The sequence below is a fragment of the Harpegnathos saltator genome, unplaced genomic scaffold (genome assembly GCF_003227715.2).
Source record: "Harpegnathos saltator strain DR-91 unplaced genomic scaffold, Hsal_v8.6 scaffold54, whole genome shotgun sequence".
Taxonomy (NCBI): domain Eukaryota; kingdom Metazoa; phylum Arthropoda; class Insecta; order Hymenoptera; family Formicidae; genus Harpegnathos; species Harpegnathos saltator.
In genome coordinates this window covers 183004-201877 of record NW_020230360.1, presented here as the reverse complement: position 1 = coordinate 201877, position 18874 = coordinate 183004, and the positions used below count along the sequence as shown (strand labels likewise).

Below are 18874 nucleotides of genomic sequence, written 5' to 3'. Positions count from 1 at the left end.
GACAAGTTGCACGTTCTTCCTCGACGAAGACGTCGAGGCGGTGCTTGCTGGAGAGACGATGGATACGTGCGTATCTCTCAAAGACCGTCACGCGTTTTGCTAATGCGAGCAGGACTGGATCCGGCGGGGCCGCTTTTCGAGTCGCAGGACCCGAGGGCGCGCTTGGACGCGACGGACGCGAATTTCGTGGACGTGATCCACAGCAACGGCGAGCAGCTGATCCTGGGCGGACTCGGCTCATGGGAGCCCATGGGCGACGTGGACTACTACCCGAACGGCGGCAAGGTGCAGAGCGGATGCTCGAACCTCTTCTTCGGCGCCGTCACCGACATCATCTGGTGTAAGCTTCTCTCGGCGTGCACCTCGTGCGGTGTCCTTACAGAAATGTATTACCGACTGTAATAAATTGGCCAGTAATAATAAGTAATTCTATATAATTAATTGGCTAGTGATAATAAATAATTTTATATTATAATTAATTGGCCGGTAATAATAATTAATTTTATTACTCGCACCAGTAATTTTACTACTCGTAATTACGAGTAATTTTACTACTCGTACGAGTAATACAATTTATCATCACTGGCCAATTTATTTATCACAGCCAATAATAAATTTCTGCCAGGGTGAACGCTGCTTCTCACTCGTGCTTCGTTGCTTTGTGGCGTTAAGCGCAAATTTAGGGTATACTTTTGGGTTACGATTGTTACGTTCACGCCGTTGTACGAACAAGAATGTTTCGTCAGCATTTCTTACCTTTTAGTTACTTCAACCGCTCTCTTCAACTGCGCGGATTTTCTAATTACTTTTTACATCGTGTTTCTACATCGTATTTCAAGATACAACACACGCGAACGCAGAAAGAGAATGTGCGAGCCAGTCGAACGGCGTTTTCTCGCGAGTTATCAACGCGAGACGAGCGAGTGAATTTTACTTGGAATTCAGATCGGATTCTCCAGCACACGAAACTGACATTTTATTTTTTACAATGAGATATCACGTTCGTCATGATCGTTGCAGCAAGCGCCGTCGAGGGCAGGTCGCTGTGCAACCATCGGCGGGCGTACAAGCTCTTCACCGATTCCATCAACCCCAAGTGCCACTTCCCGGCGTTTCCCTGCGATCAGGGCTACGAGGGTCTGCTGAAGGGTGACTGCTTCTCTTGCAGCGTGGATCGACCCTGCGGCGAGATGGGTTATTACAGCAATGAGTCGTCCGCTCGAGGCCAACTCTACCTCGTCACGAGAGACGAGGAGCCCTTCTGCGCGCACCAGCATCAGATCAAGGTGTATAACAGCCGCAGCGAGAGGTCCGTCAGGAGCTACGGCAAGCTTCAGGTGAGCTGACGCACCGTTTGGCCGTTTCGCGTCTCATCCGCCGTGTCCTCTCTACGACTCTCCTTTCGTCCTCTTCCAGATCACCTTTGTGGGAGAAGGCTCTTACAACGACACGTTCGCTATGACGCGCAAGGACGAGGAGCTTCTCGTAGGGTCCATCCTTCAAAAGATCGTCGTGCCGCATCCAGCGATCAGCAGTCTCGAGGGAATCGAGGTAATCTGCACATGCTCGTTTTTACTCCGGGTGTTTTAACGCTAGAAATACTGAGCGCTCGAAAACAACCGGTATGTGTGTGTGTGTGTGTGTGTGTGTGTGTGTAAATTTTTCGAAAAATTATTCGGGTTTAATTATATATATATAATCTCAATTTAATTTTAGTTTAATTCTATATAGTGTTGGATAATTTAATTTCGAGTTTAGTCTAATTTCAATACAATTTTAATGTAATTCTAAATAATTTTAACTGATTTAATTTTTATTTTGTTTTAATTAATTTTTATTGTTATCTAAATTTATTTGAACTTTTATTTCATTTTAATTAATTTTTTTCTTATATCTTTAATAAACAAAAATAAAGGAATGGAAATGAGAAAGAAGTAAACAAGTTTGCCCTTGCACTTGACGTACTTTTTCTCAAGAATCAGGTCAATTGTCGGTTAGTTCTAGCGTTAAGTTAAACTGATAGCTGCGACTCTACGACCTCGCGCAGCTGGGTCGCGCGTAATGCGACACTCAGGAGTGAGTTTCAAGCGAGATCGTGTTCTAAATCCGACAGATCATGTACACGGCGTACAGCGGCTGGATATCGTCCGGCTTGGTGTCTTGGACCATCGACAAGGTGACCATCGTCGACAGTTTCGGCAAGACCATGTCGGTCTGCAGGAAAGGTTTGACCCTGGAGTCCGGCCGGTCGGTTTACCTACCTCTTTACCCCGGCGAGTGCAACATACCCTTAGACACTGACAACTCTACATCCTCGTCGACGGTGCCGTCGCTCGAGCACGTGACCGACGAGAAGAAGCAGTCGCAGCAACCGCAGCAGCAGCAGCAGCAGCAGCAGCAGCAGCAGCAGCAGCACCTCTACCAGCACCACTATCAGCACCAGAACGGCGGGATCGGGCCGTTCACGAAGGAGCACAACTATGAGACGAAGGAAGGATATCTCACGGAGGCGCTACCAGTTGATAGGAACGCGGAGGAGAGGAGAGGTCTCGGTCCGTTCACGAAGGAACAGAACCTTCGCATCTCCGACGACGTCGAGGCGAGCCGGCGCGGCTCGGTCGCGACGAACCCGTGGATCGTTCTCGACATATCAAACGACGGCGACTCCAACTCCTTGGAGAACACGGAACTGGAGCGCGGTCGGGGTTTCTCCGGCGGCAGCAATCTCATCTACCGCACGTCGACGCCGTTGGAGCCGGTGGTCGAGACCACCACTGGCCTCACCACCACGGAGTACTTGCCGGAGATCAGGGAACCGGTGCTGCGGCCGAGCAAGAAGGAGTCCGGCAGGTCGCTCAAGCTACCCGAGATCACGGAGCCGATCCTGCGGCCGCGCGCCACCCGGCAGAACGCGCAGAACGAGGCGGTGTCGCACGAGCGGCAGCGCGACGAGATCCAGGAGACGTCGTCCACCTCCGCCAGGGCGTTCACCGTGCAATTCTTGCCCGAGAGACTGGCCATCATCCTGGCGCAGGCTGAGCGATACGCCAGGCAAACACTGCTACCCTTGATCTCGCAGTACACGCCGAGCTTCGTCAGCGGCATAAGGCAGGAGGAGCCCAAATACTTCCCTCTTTTGAGCGACATGCTGCGCTCGAGGAGTGCAACCACCGAGGTCAACAAGACCACTCGGCAGAAGAATCAGGACGATCAGGCAGCGCAACTGAACAGCAGCCGGCGCAGATCCAACGAGTCCTCCAGTCCCGAGGACTCGTCCTCGTCGTCGAGTGTGAGAGTGGACAACAGTGAAAGCACCTCCGAGTACACTGTGCCGAGAGCCGAGGTGCCGGTGGTAGTGGAAGCCGTGTACCCGATGAAGACAACGAGCGGCAATCTCAGCAGTCAAGACGATCAATGGCGGCCGATCAATGAGCCGACGACGATGTCTCCGGAGAACGTCCCGTCGCGAAGACCTTTGAACAACTCACGAGCGCTCGACTGGTCGGTGGACTACAGCCAAGACTGGACGTCGAGGACGGCCGACTCGGAGGCGCGACCGGCGAAGACCAACGATTGGGTGCCGATCACGATGAAGAGCGGCGTTACGACCGTACGCAGCGCGACGTCGAGCGAGGAGACGTCGGTGAGCAGAGAGACCAACGTCATCGAGCAGAAACCTGCCGAAGGTCAGGTCCTCGTGGAGGCGGACGAGAAGGTCAACACGTACGAGAGGAAATTTATACCTCTGGTCGATCTGGAGGAAACATCCGGTGCGTCGCCTTTGTCGGCCGATTCCAATGACATTCCTGAATCGCGCTCGAGCTCCACCACGGTCGCCACGCACATCCAGAAGATCCCGCGGTACAAGGACGCGAAGGAGAAGAGCAGCAGGGCGCTGGTGAGGTCCACGATGATGTTCCCGTACGCCTACGAGCGAAGGAAAGATCCCAGGACGAGGTACATACCGTTCATCCCGGAGGAGGACATGGGCAAGCCTTACTCGCTCATGGAGAGGGATCGTTAACGTCGAGCGCGTTGCAGACAAAGTAGGACGCGAACGGTCGCCGAAACATTCGCGTTGTTCACGACTAGCTAGTTTCCCGACACGTACATGTGCTTCTTTTTAACGCGATGGAACTTTCTAAGGCGCGCGCGCATTATTCGACGTTACCACGATGACTGATATAGTGGGAGATTTCCGCAGGGAAACTGAAACTCGCTGTCGAGAGCCGTGGAATTAGTCGTGCGTCGAAATTACTTCGATAAGGACCTGTGTATCCGGCCGAGGATCTTTTTCTCTAAAGCTCAAGGATACGGCCAAGCACAGCTGTCTCTTGAACATCCGACGGAAGCGATAATTCGAGTTCCGGCGGTGTTTCTTACGAAATGAACATTTCCGGGTACGAGTGAAATATCTGTCTACGATCTCGACACGCAAGACGATAGTCTAATAATACGTTCGCTATCAGGCTCGCGCACGTGTGATGCACCGATCTCTCGAGAGGAACAAACGTCTCATCGTACGTATGTGCGACAGCGATCATGAGCGAATTAAGTGTTTTAATATAGAGAGAGAGAGAGAGTACAGAGCGGTTCAGCACAGAACAATAAACGCATACTGCATCCGAGTGAATGTTACTTGTTTCAAGTGTTTCACAAGTTTATGTGCGCGCGAATCTGACACAAGTTCGTCACGAGGACAAAATTTGCTCAAAATATAATCCCCCTAGCAGGTTTTAGTACCCCAATCAAGAATACTAAATTGATTTTACAACATATTGTGAAAAAAGAATAAATTCTTCTTCCAATTATACGATAATAAGCTTTTCTAAAATTCGCGCGAATACACGTTTGAGCGCTATTATCAAGAAAGTATTGCTTGTTGGAGATAACCGTTGCTTAAAAGAAAGAAACTGAGTAATCGCTTTCTTCAGCAGTAGAATACTATCTTCTCTGTGTAACGAGCGTGTTAAAAACAATTCGTGCTAGATTTCATATATGTAAATTAAACACACGTTTTCCGACGTATCACGATATGATATCGTTATATTAGATGTAGAATAATTCAGGATGATACTTCTCACGTGCAAGGTGAAGACCGAGCTCGCGTTTAACCAAGACTTGCCTGCCGTGTCTACCATCTTGTCGAACACAATAACGCTTACCGAACTAAAATGTTCTGTTCTCGTAATAAGATTACAAATAACACCGTGTGAAAAATTGCAAAGAAGATGACGTTTCTTTTTCTGCGATTATTAGGGTCGTACAAACTTGATGGCATTAGAGAAGAAAGTTTCGATACTTTGTTATTCTCACTTTTTTTTTTTTTAAGTAAAAATTGGGAGCCCTTAACTTTATTACCTCTGTATATAGGAATTTTTTACATAGCTATATATATGTATACACATATATATATATACACACATATATATATATATATATACACACAACACACATATATATAGCTTCGTTTTTTACGCTCTTCCATCACTAAATATTAATCGTTATAACTATTATTATCATCGCCGTCATCGCCATTGTGTTTTTCTTTCTCCCTCGCGCTTATTTATATCGGATCAATGATGACCACAAGAGAATCGGGCGTGCCACACAGCGCTCGACATTATATTAAACCTTTGTGTTGTACATATTTCGACGACAAACTCGGAAAATCACGAGGGGCCCGATATCTTACGCCCCGCGTCTCGTAGCATAATAATAATAATAATAATAGTAATATGTACAGCTAGAGAAATGGGACTACGTGTATACTACAACGGTAGCAATCGTAGATACTAGACAACAGTCGAAAAGTATGGAAGAGACGATTTGCATAGATTTATATATAGATATATAATCTTTAATATAACTGTGTTTTTTTACTTAAAATAAATAACCCATTCTTTTTCTTGTTAAAAATGCGCCTCTCGATCCGCCGACTCGGCTGCTTTCTCGCCCCGTCCTCTTTCTCCCCATTCTCACGCATTCTCACATTCGCGCACAACATGTACACCACGTTCGCGTTATCTCACGCATTTCTCGTCCCTATTCGCAATCGGGATTTGAACCTCGGGATATGCCCACTCCTGATATGTCCACACGCTTAAAAAACTAACTCGTTCGCAGTCCTTCTTTCGCGATTGTTCAGGTACACCGATTGACGCATCGAGGGAACAGAAGGCCCCGGTTCGGCGAGCAGAAACGAATAAGGAGAAACAGAGAGAAAGACAGACAGACAGACAAAAGAGAGAGAGAGAAAGAGAGAGAGAGAGAGAGAGAGAGAGAGAGAGAGAGAGAGAGAGAGAGAGAGAGAGAGAGAGAGAGAGAGAGAGAGAGAGAGAAAGGCGAGAGGAGAAGACAGAAAGGAGAAAAAGAAGGAGTCCGTACACGGCGCGCATCCTATTGTACGAGGAAGAAGAGACTGCGAATGTCGTTGACGCGATTTCGAGCTTGCCTACTTACATACGACGTTTACTATTAACGAGAACGCACAGTCTTATGGAGTAAACCCGTGAGCGAACTTCGACAAGTAAAAAGGTATCATTGTTTATAGTCTATCACTCTATAATCGTAGATTTGGTTCGACTCGTCGCACGTACGACGAAACGATTGACGTTACATATGCGAAAGTTGTAGCTACCTATATAAGTATGTGTGTGTGTGTGTGTGTATCTACACACACACACACACACACACACACATACACACACACACACACACACACACACACACACACACACACACACACACACACACACACACACACACACACACACATACATATATATATATATACACACCCATACATATATATTGCCTTGGACGTATACACTTTTTTCTCGCAACAGATACACACACACAGACATCCACTCACATATACACACACAAATGCAACCCCCACGCACGCACCTCGCGCATTCATCACACCGTCTTGCACACGCTCTCATATTCTCACGTTTTTCTGTGTGTATAAATATACCGACGTTCGGAAAAAACAAGAAAAAAAGAAAAGAAAACCGCTGCGCTGTGCCAGAGGATGCCCGGTTCCAATCCGGCGGATTCACGCTCGCATCTCTATTCACCTAGACACTAAGTTTTAGCGCTACGAAACGTACAAAAGGTAAGGCCGCCGCATTAATACACTGACTAGATCAGTTTCATATGTTCTTTCTGTCTTTCCGCAGTGGACAACATCTCTCGGCATCAACAAGAATATCCGGGGGACACGGTGTATCTCTGCCAACAAAAAATATATATGTATATATATATATACACACACTATCGTATTACTTCTCTCTCTCTCTCTCTCTCTCTCTCTCTCTCTCTCTCTCTCTCTCTCTCTCTCTCTCTCTCTCTCTCCCCCTCTCTCTCGTTCCTCTTTCCCTCTCTCTCCGGCACTTTACACCCGCGCGTCCCGAGCATTGTTACAACGCTGGTGACACGCGAAATTGCGAGTTGCTGCGAGAGCACGTAGCAGCAGTCGGTGAACTTGTACGCGCGGCATCGACGTCAGTGTCTGCCGAGCCGAAAGACGAATTAAGAGTCACGCAAGCGCGGCGTAGGCCTCTGTAAAAATATGATACTTAAGGTATTCCTGATCATCGGAGTCACTGCAGATGCGTCGGAGTTTGCAACGTACGCAGAGGTGGATGACAATACTGTGTAACGAATTGCCTTCTACGAAGAACGTAAGGATAGCCGGCAACGTGACTTGCAATGACGATCCAGAGCTCTTAAAAGAAAGTAAAGATAAAAAAAGCAAACAATTAAAAGAAAAATGATTTCAAAAATTAAAAATCGACAATGTCGTTTAGAAGCAACGTGAGCGCAACAGGCCGACGAAACTAGCCGCCTTCGGTTACGCGGAAACAAAAAAGGAAAAAAGGGGAAAAGAAAATGAAAAACACAAGTGAGACAAGCGAGCCTTGTCCTAGCGCAATCCGCCTGTTCAACTGAAGTAGAAAGAATCATTCGCCCTTACTCGTAACTCGCGTCTCGTCGAACTGAATCCCTTGTAGCAGTGATCGGTAAAATTCACGGTTCGTGCGCATAAGGACGGAGATGGCTAACTAGGAACTGCGAGGCACTGCAATACGTGTGTCGATCGCGAGCGGCCGGCGCTACGTCAGCGCTGTAAATCCCGAGCGTAGTTTTCTTTTTTCTCTTTCCTTCCGACGAAATCTGTTATTGCTTCTCGCTAACATTCTCTCCTCCCCTCCCTCTCTCTCTCTCTCTCTCTCTCTCTCTCTCTCTCTCTCTCTCTCTCTTCCTATCTCTCACCCGAACGACGCATCGTTGTAGCCAAGTGTAGCATCATGTGAAACGGTTCGTGCTGCGTACAAAAGATCCCGTGCTGATGGTTCCGCCAGATTTCAGTCGTACAGTTCAATATAGTGTATGTAGATTATCAAAAAACATCACAGTCAGGTTACTAGATTTTAGAGAAGCGTCCGTCAGCACGCCACGAGCGTGTATCGACTACTAACCTCCCTCCGCCTACGAATCGCGCACGCGATTCCTGTAATCCTCCCCGACCGAGACGCCGAGAGATTACTAGCAATTCCACCTCTCCTCCTCTCGTCTAATTCTTCTCTTCTTCCGCGTGGGTGAGAACGCGCGCGGGTTATATCACCTATCGTCATCGCGTGCAACGTCCTCGGCGTATACCATCGCGAGACACCGCAACGAGGCCCTCCGCCCGCCGCCAGGCCCTCCCGAGACCGAGGTATCGTGTTTCGTTCCGCGCAGTAGGCTTCTCCGCGTGAACACGGCGACCTCGCGCGGGCCGCTCGCGCGTCGTGAAACAACAACGACGAGGTGCCGAAGCGCTAAGCGTCGCGGCTCACCCGTAGGATCAGTAATATCACTTCTTGTCGAATAACGCGAGTTTACTGCGCACGGCACCTTCGCACACCACCAAGCGTTGCGCGGCCGAGATGGGCACGGGCCCCTCTAGACTGGCCCTCAGCAAGGTCAGGCGACTGGGACCGGCGTCGCCGTGGTCGCCCAATCGCAGACTCCCCGCCGTCGCTTGCTTCCTCTCAAAGTACTCGACGATCTTCGAGATGGTCTTGCTGGACGATCCGAGCCGGTCTTCCCAACAGGACGAGTCGCCGCCACCCAAGCTAGCTATATCTTCGGAGGAGTCGGTGTATATCGAGCTGGTCCGATGGTCGTCCAGCAAGAACAGGCTGCTCGCCGCTGAGCTGCTCAGGGTCGACGTGTGCCGGCGATTCGGCGGCTCTGGGCTGAGGTCCTCGCCGACGCAGCTCCAGAAGCCCGACTCGCAGCTGCCGCGCCTTCGCGGCTCCCAGCCGTCTCGAAACAGCGGATGGGTGAAGAGACTCGCGGCACCTGCTTTGGTGGCGACCTAAGTGCAAACGTTCAACCGTTCGAGTCTGTCTGTGATGCGACTATCTCGAAGGAATCTCTACGCTTAAACATTCTCATTTAACCACCTTGAAGTTGCAACAAAGCCACCCGACTCCTCGTTTGTATGCGCGCGCGTACTGCGTTGTTGTCGAAAGAAATTTCGCTCAAGCCCGCTGCGTTACACGTGCCGCCCTTCAGGTGCAAGCAGAATTGCGAGGCGTTAAAGCAATTCTGCGCCTTACGCGATCGCCTCGGGTCACACTCCATCCGACCCAGGAGGCCACTTCGCACACCTACCTTCCTCTCCCACTTCTTCCTGGCGGTCGGACTGCTCGGCTCGGAGCTCGGCTTCTTCCTGTCCAGGATCTTGGCTATGCTGTCGTTCTGCGCCGGCTTGAACTTGCACGCGCCGTCGGTCACGCTGGGCCTTACGTCCTCGAGAGAGGGCAACTCCAGGCAGCTGGAGAACAGGTCGCCGAGGATCTTCTTCACGCCGCCGAGCGCGTGGAACGGATTCGCCGTCATCGGCCTGTAGTGCGGATCCCTCCTGCTGGCGAGCTCGGCCACCCGTCTGGCGGAGTGACACCTCGCCTTGTCGGAGGGCGTCGCGTTGTCGCAACCTCTCGCGTCCGCCGACTGACTCCTGAGCCTCGCGGTGCGTCGCTTCGTCGTGCGTCCCTCGCGCACGATCTCGTCCATGCTGGACATCAGCGTCGGCTCGACCGCCGACTGTCTCTTGCCAATGTTGCTCTTCAGCTCCTCCTCGCAGGCCGTTATCATGGTCTCCAGGCTGCTCGTGATCTCGGGGAAGGTCGGCCTGGACTTTGGTTCGTACTGGAAACAAGAACGTTCCTCGTCATTAATCGGCTCGCAATCGGCGCCGACCCGAGCTGGCGAATGCTGGGTGCGAAATCAGAGATCAGAGGCAGAGATGAAACAATCAGCCCCGACGCGAACAGCTCCGCGGCGGTGTTTCACACAATTCGCGCGTTTCGACAACTCGCTTCTCTTGCCGGGGAATTGCCGTCGATCCCCTCCCCCCACCGCGACTTTGATCGCGAATTTGATCACACAGCCACCCACCACTCTCGATAATAGATCGAGACAGCGAACGCTAAGAAGTGGTCGCTAAGAAGGCGAAAGAAGCAAAGGAAAAAGACAACCATCGGCGCTACCACACCGTGCTTGGTGTCGGAGAATTGCTGTAATTGCGCGCTAAAGCTCCCCCGTCGCGCGCGGACTCGCGCGCGACGGCAGCTGCATACAACACAACAGCCACTCTCGGCGCGGTTACACTAATCTTCCGCGATTACTCGCGGCGGATCGGCGCGCTCACGCGCGCGCCTTTACAGTTACAGGGACTCGTGCTTACCGTGCAGCAGTTGAAGGCGAGCTGCAGGAAGGCGGGCGGCGGATCGGCGGCCGCGCAGATCTCCGCCACGGCCAGGTAATCGAGGCCAAAGTTATCTGAGCGTGGCAACACGTCCGGATCCGCCGGCACCCGGCCGATCAGCTCGCACACCACGATCCCGAATGAGAAGACGTCGGAGCGGTGGTCGTACCACTGTCCCTTCAGGCACTCGGGCGACATCCAGTAAGGGCTACCGACCGTGCTGAGCCGGTAGCCCGAGCTGGGGTCGGGTATCTTCGCGGCCAGGCCGAAGTCGCCCACCACCGCGGTCATCTCGTTGCTGCACTCGTCCTTCTTGATCAGGACGTTCTTCGACGTGAGGTCGCGGTGGAAGAGGCCGCGGCTGTGCAGGTAGGCCATGCCGCGGGCCACGTCCCTGGCGAGGTTCATCCGGACGAGGTGCGGTAGCGGCGTGTGCCGCGACATGATCAGTTGCTCCAGGCTGCCGCCGTTGATGTACTCCGTCAACGCGTGCAGCTGACCCTCGTGCACGCACACCCCCATGAACCTGCGGGAAGTAAAGAGCGGAGGATTGATTTGCTGCTGGAGAATGCGACGGGGCTCTTCCTGCCCTGCCTCCCCCCTCCCCTCCCTTTGCCCTCCCTTTGTCCTGCTGCTCCCCGTTCGCGTCATCTGAGGAGGACTCTAAATTCTCGCGAAGCGCGCCCGACTCTGCGCAGATTTGCTCGCAACGAGATACTGCGTGTACTTTGATCAACAACGTGGCGTTGACGCGCCACGCTGATTTCCGCTGATTCCGCCTCAACGCGCAGCGGGAGCTTCGATCGCCGCGAACGAGTGCGAGTGCGAATTTGCGAGGTAAAGTGTGAATGTCCCAGTGAGGAAACAGAAGCAAATGCCGTGTCACTGCTTTAGTCTCATCTCTGAGGAAATGTGACACCGTGAATAAAAATATTCTCGTGAACTGGAAAAGAATATAGCGCGATTAAAATCCCGCGTGTTCGGCTGCAAGATCGACTTTGTGTGTGTGATCAGCTTAAGATCAGCGTGTATGATTAATTTATTAGTCTCAGATAAGATTACTGGTCGTTAATTGGGACGTTCACCTCGTATGTTCGTCAGCTCGTCTAACTGGTCGTTGTCGATCAACGTGGTAAAACAAGGGAAGATTGAGACATGAATTATTTCCGATTAAAGGGGGAATGAATTACATGCGAAGCAGGCTATTTTCAGGGCCATTTTTACGAATTTTTTTAAGAGAAACGGCAGGATCAATGGACTGGAAATTTTCACATGTATTTCACAATGTATTCATTAATATTCAAAGTATAAAATAAATTTGTTACTGTCTATATGGCAAGTACACATGAAACTTTAAACGCGTTTATCTGGAAATACCATTTTTGTAAACTGTCTACACGATTACGCAAAAACTACCGAATAACTTGAAATTTTTACACGATATACAGTAGACATGTAGTTTTCGCGCCCCTACCTTGAACACAGTTATATTTTATTTTATTCATTTTTTTAAACATGATTACAAATTGAAAAGAGTTTCGATACTTTTCGATACTTTCCTTTGTACACTCATTATCTTTCCAAATTTGGCTCCACTGCCTTCATTTTGAGCTACAATGTATATTTTAACTGTATATTTTCAAAATCTTTCTCATTTTCTCGGTTTCAGAGTAGTGAGAAGCCCGGAATTATGTCAACAGCAAACATAGAACTCGCAAACGGATGACTGCATTTTTATCTATAATTACAAATTGGATCGGTTCTTGTGTGCGATTCAATAAAATTTATTTTATACTTTGAACATTAATGAACACATTGTGAAAATTTCAAGTCCATTGACCTTACCGTTTCTGTTAAAAAATTCGTAAAAATAGCCTTGAGGACGCTATCCGCGTGTAATTCCCCACTTAAGAAAACAACGCACGTATATTAGCGTGCAAGGGACAATGCGAAGCTGGGGGGAGATCGGAGGAAGGGGATCGAAGAGCGAGGGCAAATTTTGTTAATAGACCGAAAGATCGGACGTTTGTAAATAGAATAATACGGCGTGTCGGGCGTTGTTTTCGTCGTTCGTCATCGAATTAAGAGCCGATCAAAACGCGCGCGCGCGCGATAACGTCGGCATTAACGATGACTAAAGGATGCAAGATCGGTATGCACATTACACTTTCGTCATTACGGTATCATCAACGTTATCTTTACGACCACCGCCGCTGTAGTGCCTGATTAAGCCCCGAAGAATTAAAGGCCATTTCGCCGCGGGAAAACATCGAGCGGCCCCGCTATCGGTTCGTTCGCGCGCGCGAGAGACAATTAATCTCGCTCGGATAACCCGACGAGTGATATTGTCCAACGCGATAAATATCGCGATAAGCAATAGCGAGCGAGTCCTCCGGCTCTCAGACGCGGTTCTTATAGGCGCGGGTGATAACGGTAAAACGCTCATGTTAATTTCACGGTCGGCGTCTGGTCGCGCGATACGCAGACGAATGGGAAATTAGAAAGCACACCGCGAAAGTCCGTTATCCACACGCTAAAGTATGAATAATCCTCCGGCGAATTGTAATTAATTAACGCGACGCGACGCGACGCGACGCGACGCGACGCGGTATCGCAAGTCGGTCGCGATTCTTTTTTCCTCTCTTTCGAAACGGCTCGATTACACCGCGCGAAAATTACGCGCATTTTCTCCGTCGGCAACGGCGGAGGGAGGAGGGGGGGAGGAGGAGGAAGGGAGGACGGCTTAATCGGCGAGTGCACTTTGCGTTATCGCCGGTTAAGACGGACGGACGGATCCCGCGCAAATGCGGTCCCGAGAAAGGGACTGGAGAGAAAGAAGAAAATCGCCCAGGCGGTCGCGCGTCGTCCCGATTTCGAGGCGTTTCGCGCGCCGTGCAACGACGTCGCGTCGACGCGCGTTTCTCTCGCGGGCGAGCGAGCGACGGAGGAGGAAGAAAAGGAAGGCGACGCACGGACGGCGGCGCGAGCGAAAGAGAAATTTCCGGAGGAGAATTTTTCCCGGCTAAAAACACCGCAGACGCGATGCGTACGCGCTCCAGATTCGTCTCTCTCTCTCTCTCTCTCTCTCTCTCTTTCTCTCTCTCGCCCCCTCTCTCTGTCCCTCTTTCTCTCTTCCCTCTGCCGATCAGATAAGAGGAGAAATTGTCGCTCTCCACGCGTTTCCCGGGGCTCCTGTCGCTCGTGCGATTGATACGCGGCAGACACGCTAATTACACGGCGCGCGCGTCGCACACGTCGCCGAGGAGGAATTCCACACGCGGGTTGGACGCTTCGTTGCAACGCGCTGCAACGAGACCCTCCCCCTTCTCCCCCTCCGCCGCCGCCGCAGCCGCTGTGAGAGAAGATGTTTCTTTCTCCATCTGCGGCTGAGAAAGGGACTTTGCACGGTTGTGCGAGGAGTGAAAGCCGAAATGCGTGGCGATGCGAACGAAAGTGTGTATCGATAGAAGAGAGCGAGGCGAATAAAACGGAGGCGATTCATCGCGGATAATTGCGTTCGAAGATAATTATGCACTCGACGAATCCGTAGGCGTCCGCTTTCTTTCGGTTCTCGTCACCGTCCGCTCCGTTCGCGAGATTCACGACGCATTGTGACCGATTTGTGAACTTGTTGACATCGCCGACTCGATTCTACGTGGAGAAGTCACCTTTCGGACGAGATGACGGTCGATACTGCCGATACTGATATCGGTATCGTGCTCGGCTAACTAATCTTCAGGAAATTAGAATTAGATATCCGGGCTGATATCGCGAAGCTGTCCGCGCGAGTTTGCGCGATGTTTACGACCGCAGTCGTTCAATTGTGCTGCCTAAATTTCCATCGTGTCTTCTACTACCTGAGCAAAAAATTGTTAGGGCATCTTTATAAAGCATAGGGCCCGGATAAGGCTGAAAGTAGGATGCCCTAAAAAAGGATACTTCATTGTTACCACATCAGGTCCCGAGATGGATCTTTTAGGAATGCCTTAGATTTTATGAAATAAAGCTTTGATAGGAAAAGCTGAGAAGGGCTTTAGAAGGATTTTTTAAGGATGCCTTAGATCTAATAAATAAGGCTTTAATAGAGGTAAAATTGATAAGGGCCTTGGAAGGATCTTTTAAGAGAATGCTCTAGATATACAAAATCAAGCTTTGTTATAGAAAATTAATAAGATCTGAAGCGTGTAATAAAATGTCATAGTTTAACATTGTTGTCAATAGGTACGCTCTATCTGGTTCTTTTAAAGATTTTTTAATCATATTGCAATTAAAAACAAATTTTATTAGCTTTATTAGTTGCTGTATTCATTCAGTCTTCTCCAAGGATTTTTCTAGTATTGCCTTCATTTTGAGATGCAGCAAACTAATAAAAATAGTAGCAGGATTTTTACGTGTAAAGAACTATATACTATATTTTACTATATAAAATATGCTATATTTTTAAAATAAAAAATAAAAAAATTCTTGTTGTATACTAACAAGGTTATAAAGAAATAGAGAAATGACAGTCTAAATTTCTTGTAATGAAAAGAACGAATATTTTTACTCAAGCGATAACAAAAATATTGTCTTGTAAGGTCCTCATTATATAATATTGCCTTATAAGATCCTGTTGATATTGCCTTAGAGGATTCTTATAATATTGCCTTATAAGGATACGCGTTAAAACCATTTGTTATACATCTTACGTAGGAGGGCCCGATTAATGTTAGGGAAAAATAATCCGGCCCTTACCAGAGCCCTATTAATTTTTCTACTCGGGCGGGTGGAACGGAGTGATTCGGCGATCCTGCCGGATAATTTCACGAGCAGAATCTCGTCTGCGTCTGCGGGAGAATCCTCAGCGACTCGATGTCGATGCACCGTCGCGCGGTCGTCTCGATCGGGATTCGAACGGCGTCGTCGCAGCTCGCCGGGGTCGCGATGCCAAGTGCACAGAAGCCGATACAGTTCGACGGCGACGTCCGGCCGCGTCGCACTCGACCGGACCGCCGCGGTCTTCTTCTTCTTCCTTCCCCTTTCGCGCCCTGTAATCTCCGGCTCGCGCGTTTCGCGCGAAGCGCTTACGTAAAAGAGACGCGTGATGAATCCGCGCCGCGGGGCGAACGCGGATCGATCGGACGCGCGCTTTCGGGCTTACTGCGCGTCCGGAGACGCCGGATATTTTCGGCCGGGCTCTCCCGGCTGCGTTCGTTCATCAGTCGCCGTCGCGAGAGAGGCGAGATAGCTCGCGCGACTGATCGTCCCGCCTAGGAGAGACGTCCCGAGGATCGCGGCCACCCGGGCGGAGCCGGGGGGGACGACGCTGGAGCATCGTCGGATACGCGACACTATCACGACGCCATTGACGGCGTCGTCTCGACGCTCGAGTCTCCTCGGGGGCATTGTAGTGGCCGACGACGTCGTATATTGTCGCGCGAATATCGCGCGTATCGATTTCGACGGGCTCTCGAGCGCGGGATCGACGACGTGACATTCTTTGGACGCGCCGTATTTTTGTCATTCGTCAGCCGCGGATCTCATCGGCGGATCAAGTAACAATTGCAAGTCGACAATTGCGACGCGCGTCGCGATCATTAATTCTCCTTTCATCAGGCGTCGAACCACATATCGGTACCACGAATCGTCGCGGCGAATGGTCTCTTAATTGCCCGGCATCCCGTCGAAATTCGGACACCTCGTCGGGCCGAGACGAGAAAAATCATAACCGAGGATGGAATGTTGATGTGGCGCGAGCGCGCTCCGAAAAGATTGACGCGCGGTATCGATCCGGACTTCCTGCTGATACGCTGAGACGCGAGGTATCGACACAGACATTGTCTCGCTACAGCGATCTCGGTTACGACACAGCAGCCGCCGGCACGGATGTAATGATACACGCGAGAGAGCGCGGCGAGTAAAGCCGAGATAACTACTATTTTTACGGCTGAGTCAGCAGATGCGCGAGGATCCTGACGAGAAAGAGAGGCAGACAGAGAGAGAGAGAGAGGGGGGGGAACCCGCGATTTTCGCGGAGGCTTTCGCGCAAGGAAATGCCAGAAATAAGATCCGCTAGGTCCACGACGGTACGGGTAAACACCGTATCCGAATCTGGGCCAAGCCGTTTATATCGTCGGAATGCGTTGTCGTAGCGGACGCGACGGGACGCGCCACGGCGAACGTCCCGTCGAACGCGTCGCGTTATGTCATAACTGTGTGAGAGAGAGAGAGGCGTTGTATATGAGCGAAGAAAAGAGTAAGACAACCCTGGGGAAAAACCGAGGGGGTAGGAAGTCGCGCGTGAATTTTCCGCCGGGCGCACGCACAGTGTTGCGAAACCTCCAAGTAGTGGCCATAAATCAATTGTCGCTATAACGTACTATAGTTGAATGAAAGGCATACTATATTGCAAATACTAGTACTTTATCACTAAAATAACATGTTTTCTAATTTTATTTTTTACTTTTCTGTCTTTTTTTTACCTTTTTTTATTTTTTATTTTTTATTTTCTTCTTTAGTCTTTATCTTTCGCTTTCTACTTCATACAACTATTGACTAGACAAAATATTTAATGTAACTATTCATCGTTCGAAACTATTAATTTGCTACAACTGGATTTGCAAGCAATTCAATAACTGCTTTAGGGAGGAGATCGGTTTTTTTGTCTGAAACTTTTTCTAAAGACAAACTGATGGGATCTGAGGAAAGAAGAAGTCTTTTAAATAAATCTTCGTTCGTCGCAATTCTTGAGTTTTTCTTGTATGATACTCTCCCATATCTCTACAGTCTTTATTTTTACTATTGTTTACTACATTATTTAATTAGAGCTTAAACATTATCGTTAATTATTATATTTGTAGTTAACAGTAGCAAAATTAACTAGAATAAAGAATTTTGATAGAGGATATGATTTTTGTGTTGAACAATATTACCCGCGGTAGACTGTCACAAACTCTGCTCATAAAATTTCTCATATTTTTATAAGCGCTGGATATCGCTCTTTCTACCTTTGCATAAGGATTAATAGATATTTTATCTTTATTTTCACAAAGTTACAACATGGTGCGAAATGATGCATTTTTTATATATCACGATATAAGTGATTAACTGTATATTAAAAGTGAGTCCTGTAAATCTAATTTTTATTGTATATACTTATAACTTTCTAATATACTCTTTATTGGAAATAAAACTACACAGATGAGATATTAGACAGGGAACATCATTTTCATGATAAAAAATTGTTTCAACGCAAAATCAATTATATCATTTGGAGGGTTATAACCCAGCTATTCTGTACTTCGCATCACGTGTACATTTGAATTCACTTATCTTCGTGATACAATTGGATTTCATCAAAATGTTACTACAACTTATTAATTTGGACCTTTTAGAAAATATACTGAAAACGGCAGCCGAAAATTTGGCTTTTTATTTTTTCCTATTTTGATCACGTTTAGCGATTTCTGCAACGATTCTGTGCGCCGCGCCGAAAGCGCGCGAGTCCGCTCGCGAGCATCGCGAGAGCCGCGGATCTCGCGCGAGCTATTCGTGGAGATAAAGCGTGTTCCAGATTTGGCGGAAAGCAGACGCGAGACTCGGACGCGTTGCCAGATTTCGTTTCAACTCGCTCCAGGGAAACGCATGTTAAAAATTTCCCGACAGCCGGCCAATGAGCACTCTTCTGCTTCTGCGAGACGAAGCTCTCTAAAGGGGAGAATTACATGCGGAGCAAGCCGTTCTCAAGGCTATTATCACGAATTTTTTTAACAGAAACAGTAGGATCAATGGACTTGAAATTTTCATAATGTATTCATTGATGTTCAAAGTGTAAAATAAATTTGTTACTATCTATATGGAAAGTACACGTAAAACTTTAAACGCATTTACCTGGAAACACCATTTTCTTAAACGGTTAACACGATTATGCAAAAACTACTGAACCGAATAACATGAAATTTTTACACAATATACAGTAGACATGTAGCTTTCGCGGCCCCACCTCGAACATATTTATATTTTATTTTATTCATTTTTTTTAACATGATTACAAGTTGAAAAAAGTTTCATTTCCGATACTTTTTTTTGTACAGTCATTATTTTTCCAAACTTGGCTTCACTGCCTTTATT

At 48.7% G+C, this 18874-nt stretch overlaps 2 protein-coding genes across 4 annotated transcripts in view; one reads left to right on the top strand and one right to left on the bottom strand.

Annotated features, from left to right (window-relative positions):
• Positions 1-4848, top strand: part of LOC105182041 (uncharacterized) — a 37726-nt gene extending 32878 nt beyond the window's left edge. For both annotated transcript variants that reach the window (XM_025303344.1, XM_025303343.1), the window contains 4 exons: positions 113-340; positions 1021-1337; positions 1417-1551; positions 2114-4848. In XM_025303344.1, the coding sequence (XP_025159129.1) occupies positions 113-340; positions 1021-1337; positions 1417-1551; positions 2114-4024 (2591 nt within the window). In that variant the 3' untranslated portion in view covers positions 4025-4848. The remainder of the gene's footprint in view (positions 1-112; positions 341-1020; positions 1338-1416; positions 1552-2113) is intronic.
• Positions 4849-6966: 2118 nt separating this feature from the next.
• cdi (serine/threonine kinase) overlaps positions 6967-18874 on the bottom strand; it is a 48337-nt gene continuing 36429 nt past the window's right edge. The window contains exons 4-7 of one of the 2 annotated variants that reach the window (XM_025303407.1): positions 10745-11291; positions 9670-10206; positions 8281-9370; positions 6967-7236 (exon numbers count right to left, since the gene is read on the bottom strand). In XM_025303407.1, coding sequence (XP_025159192.1) covers positions 8864-9370; positions 9670-10206; positions 10745-11291 — 1591 coding nt within the window. In that variant the 3' untranslated portion in view covers positions 6967-7236; positions 8281-8863. Of the gene's footprint in view, positions 7237-8280; positions 9371-9458; positions 9565-9669; positions 10207-10744; positions 11292-18874 lie in introns of those variants that run through there. The other variant, XM_011139175.3, reaches the window with a different exon arrangement.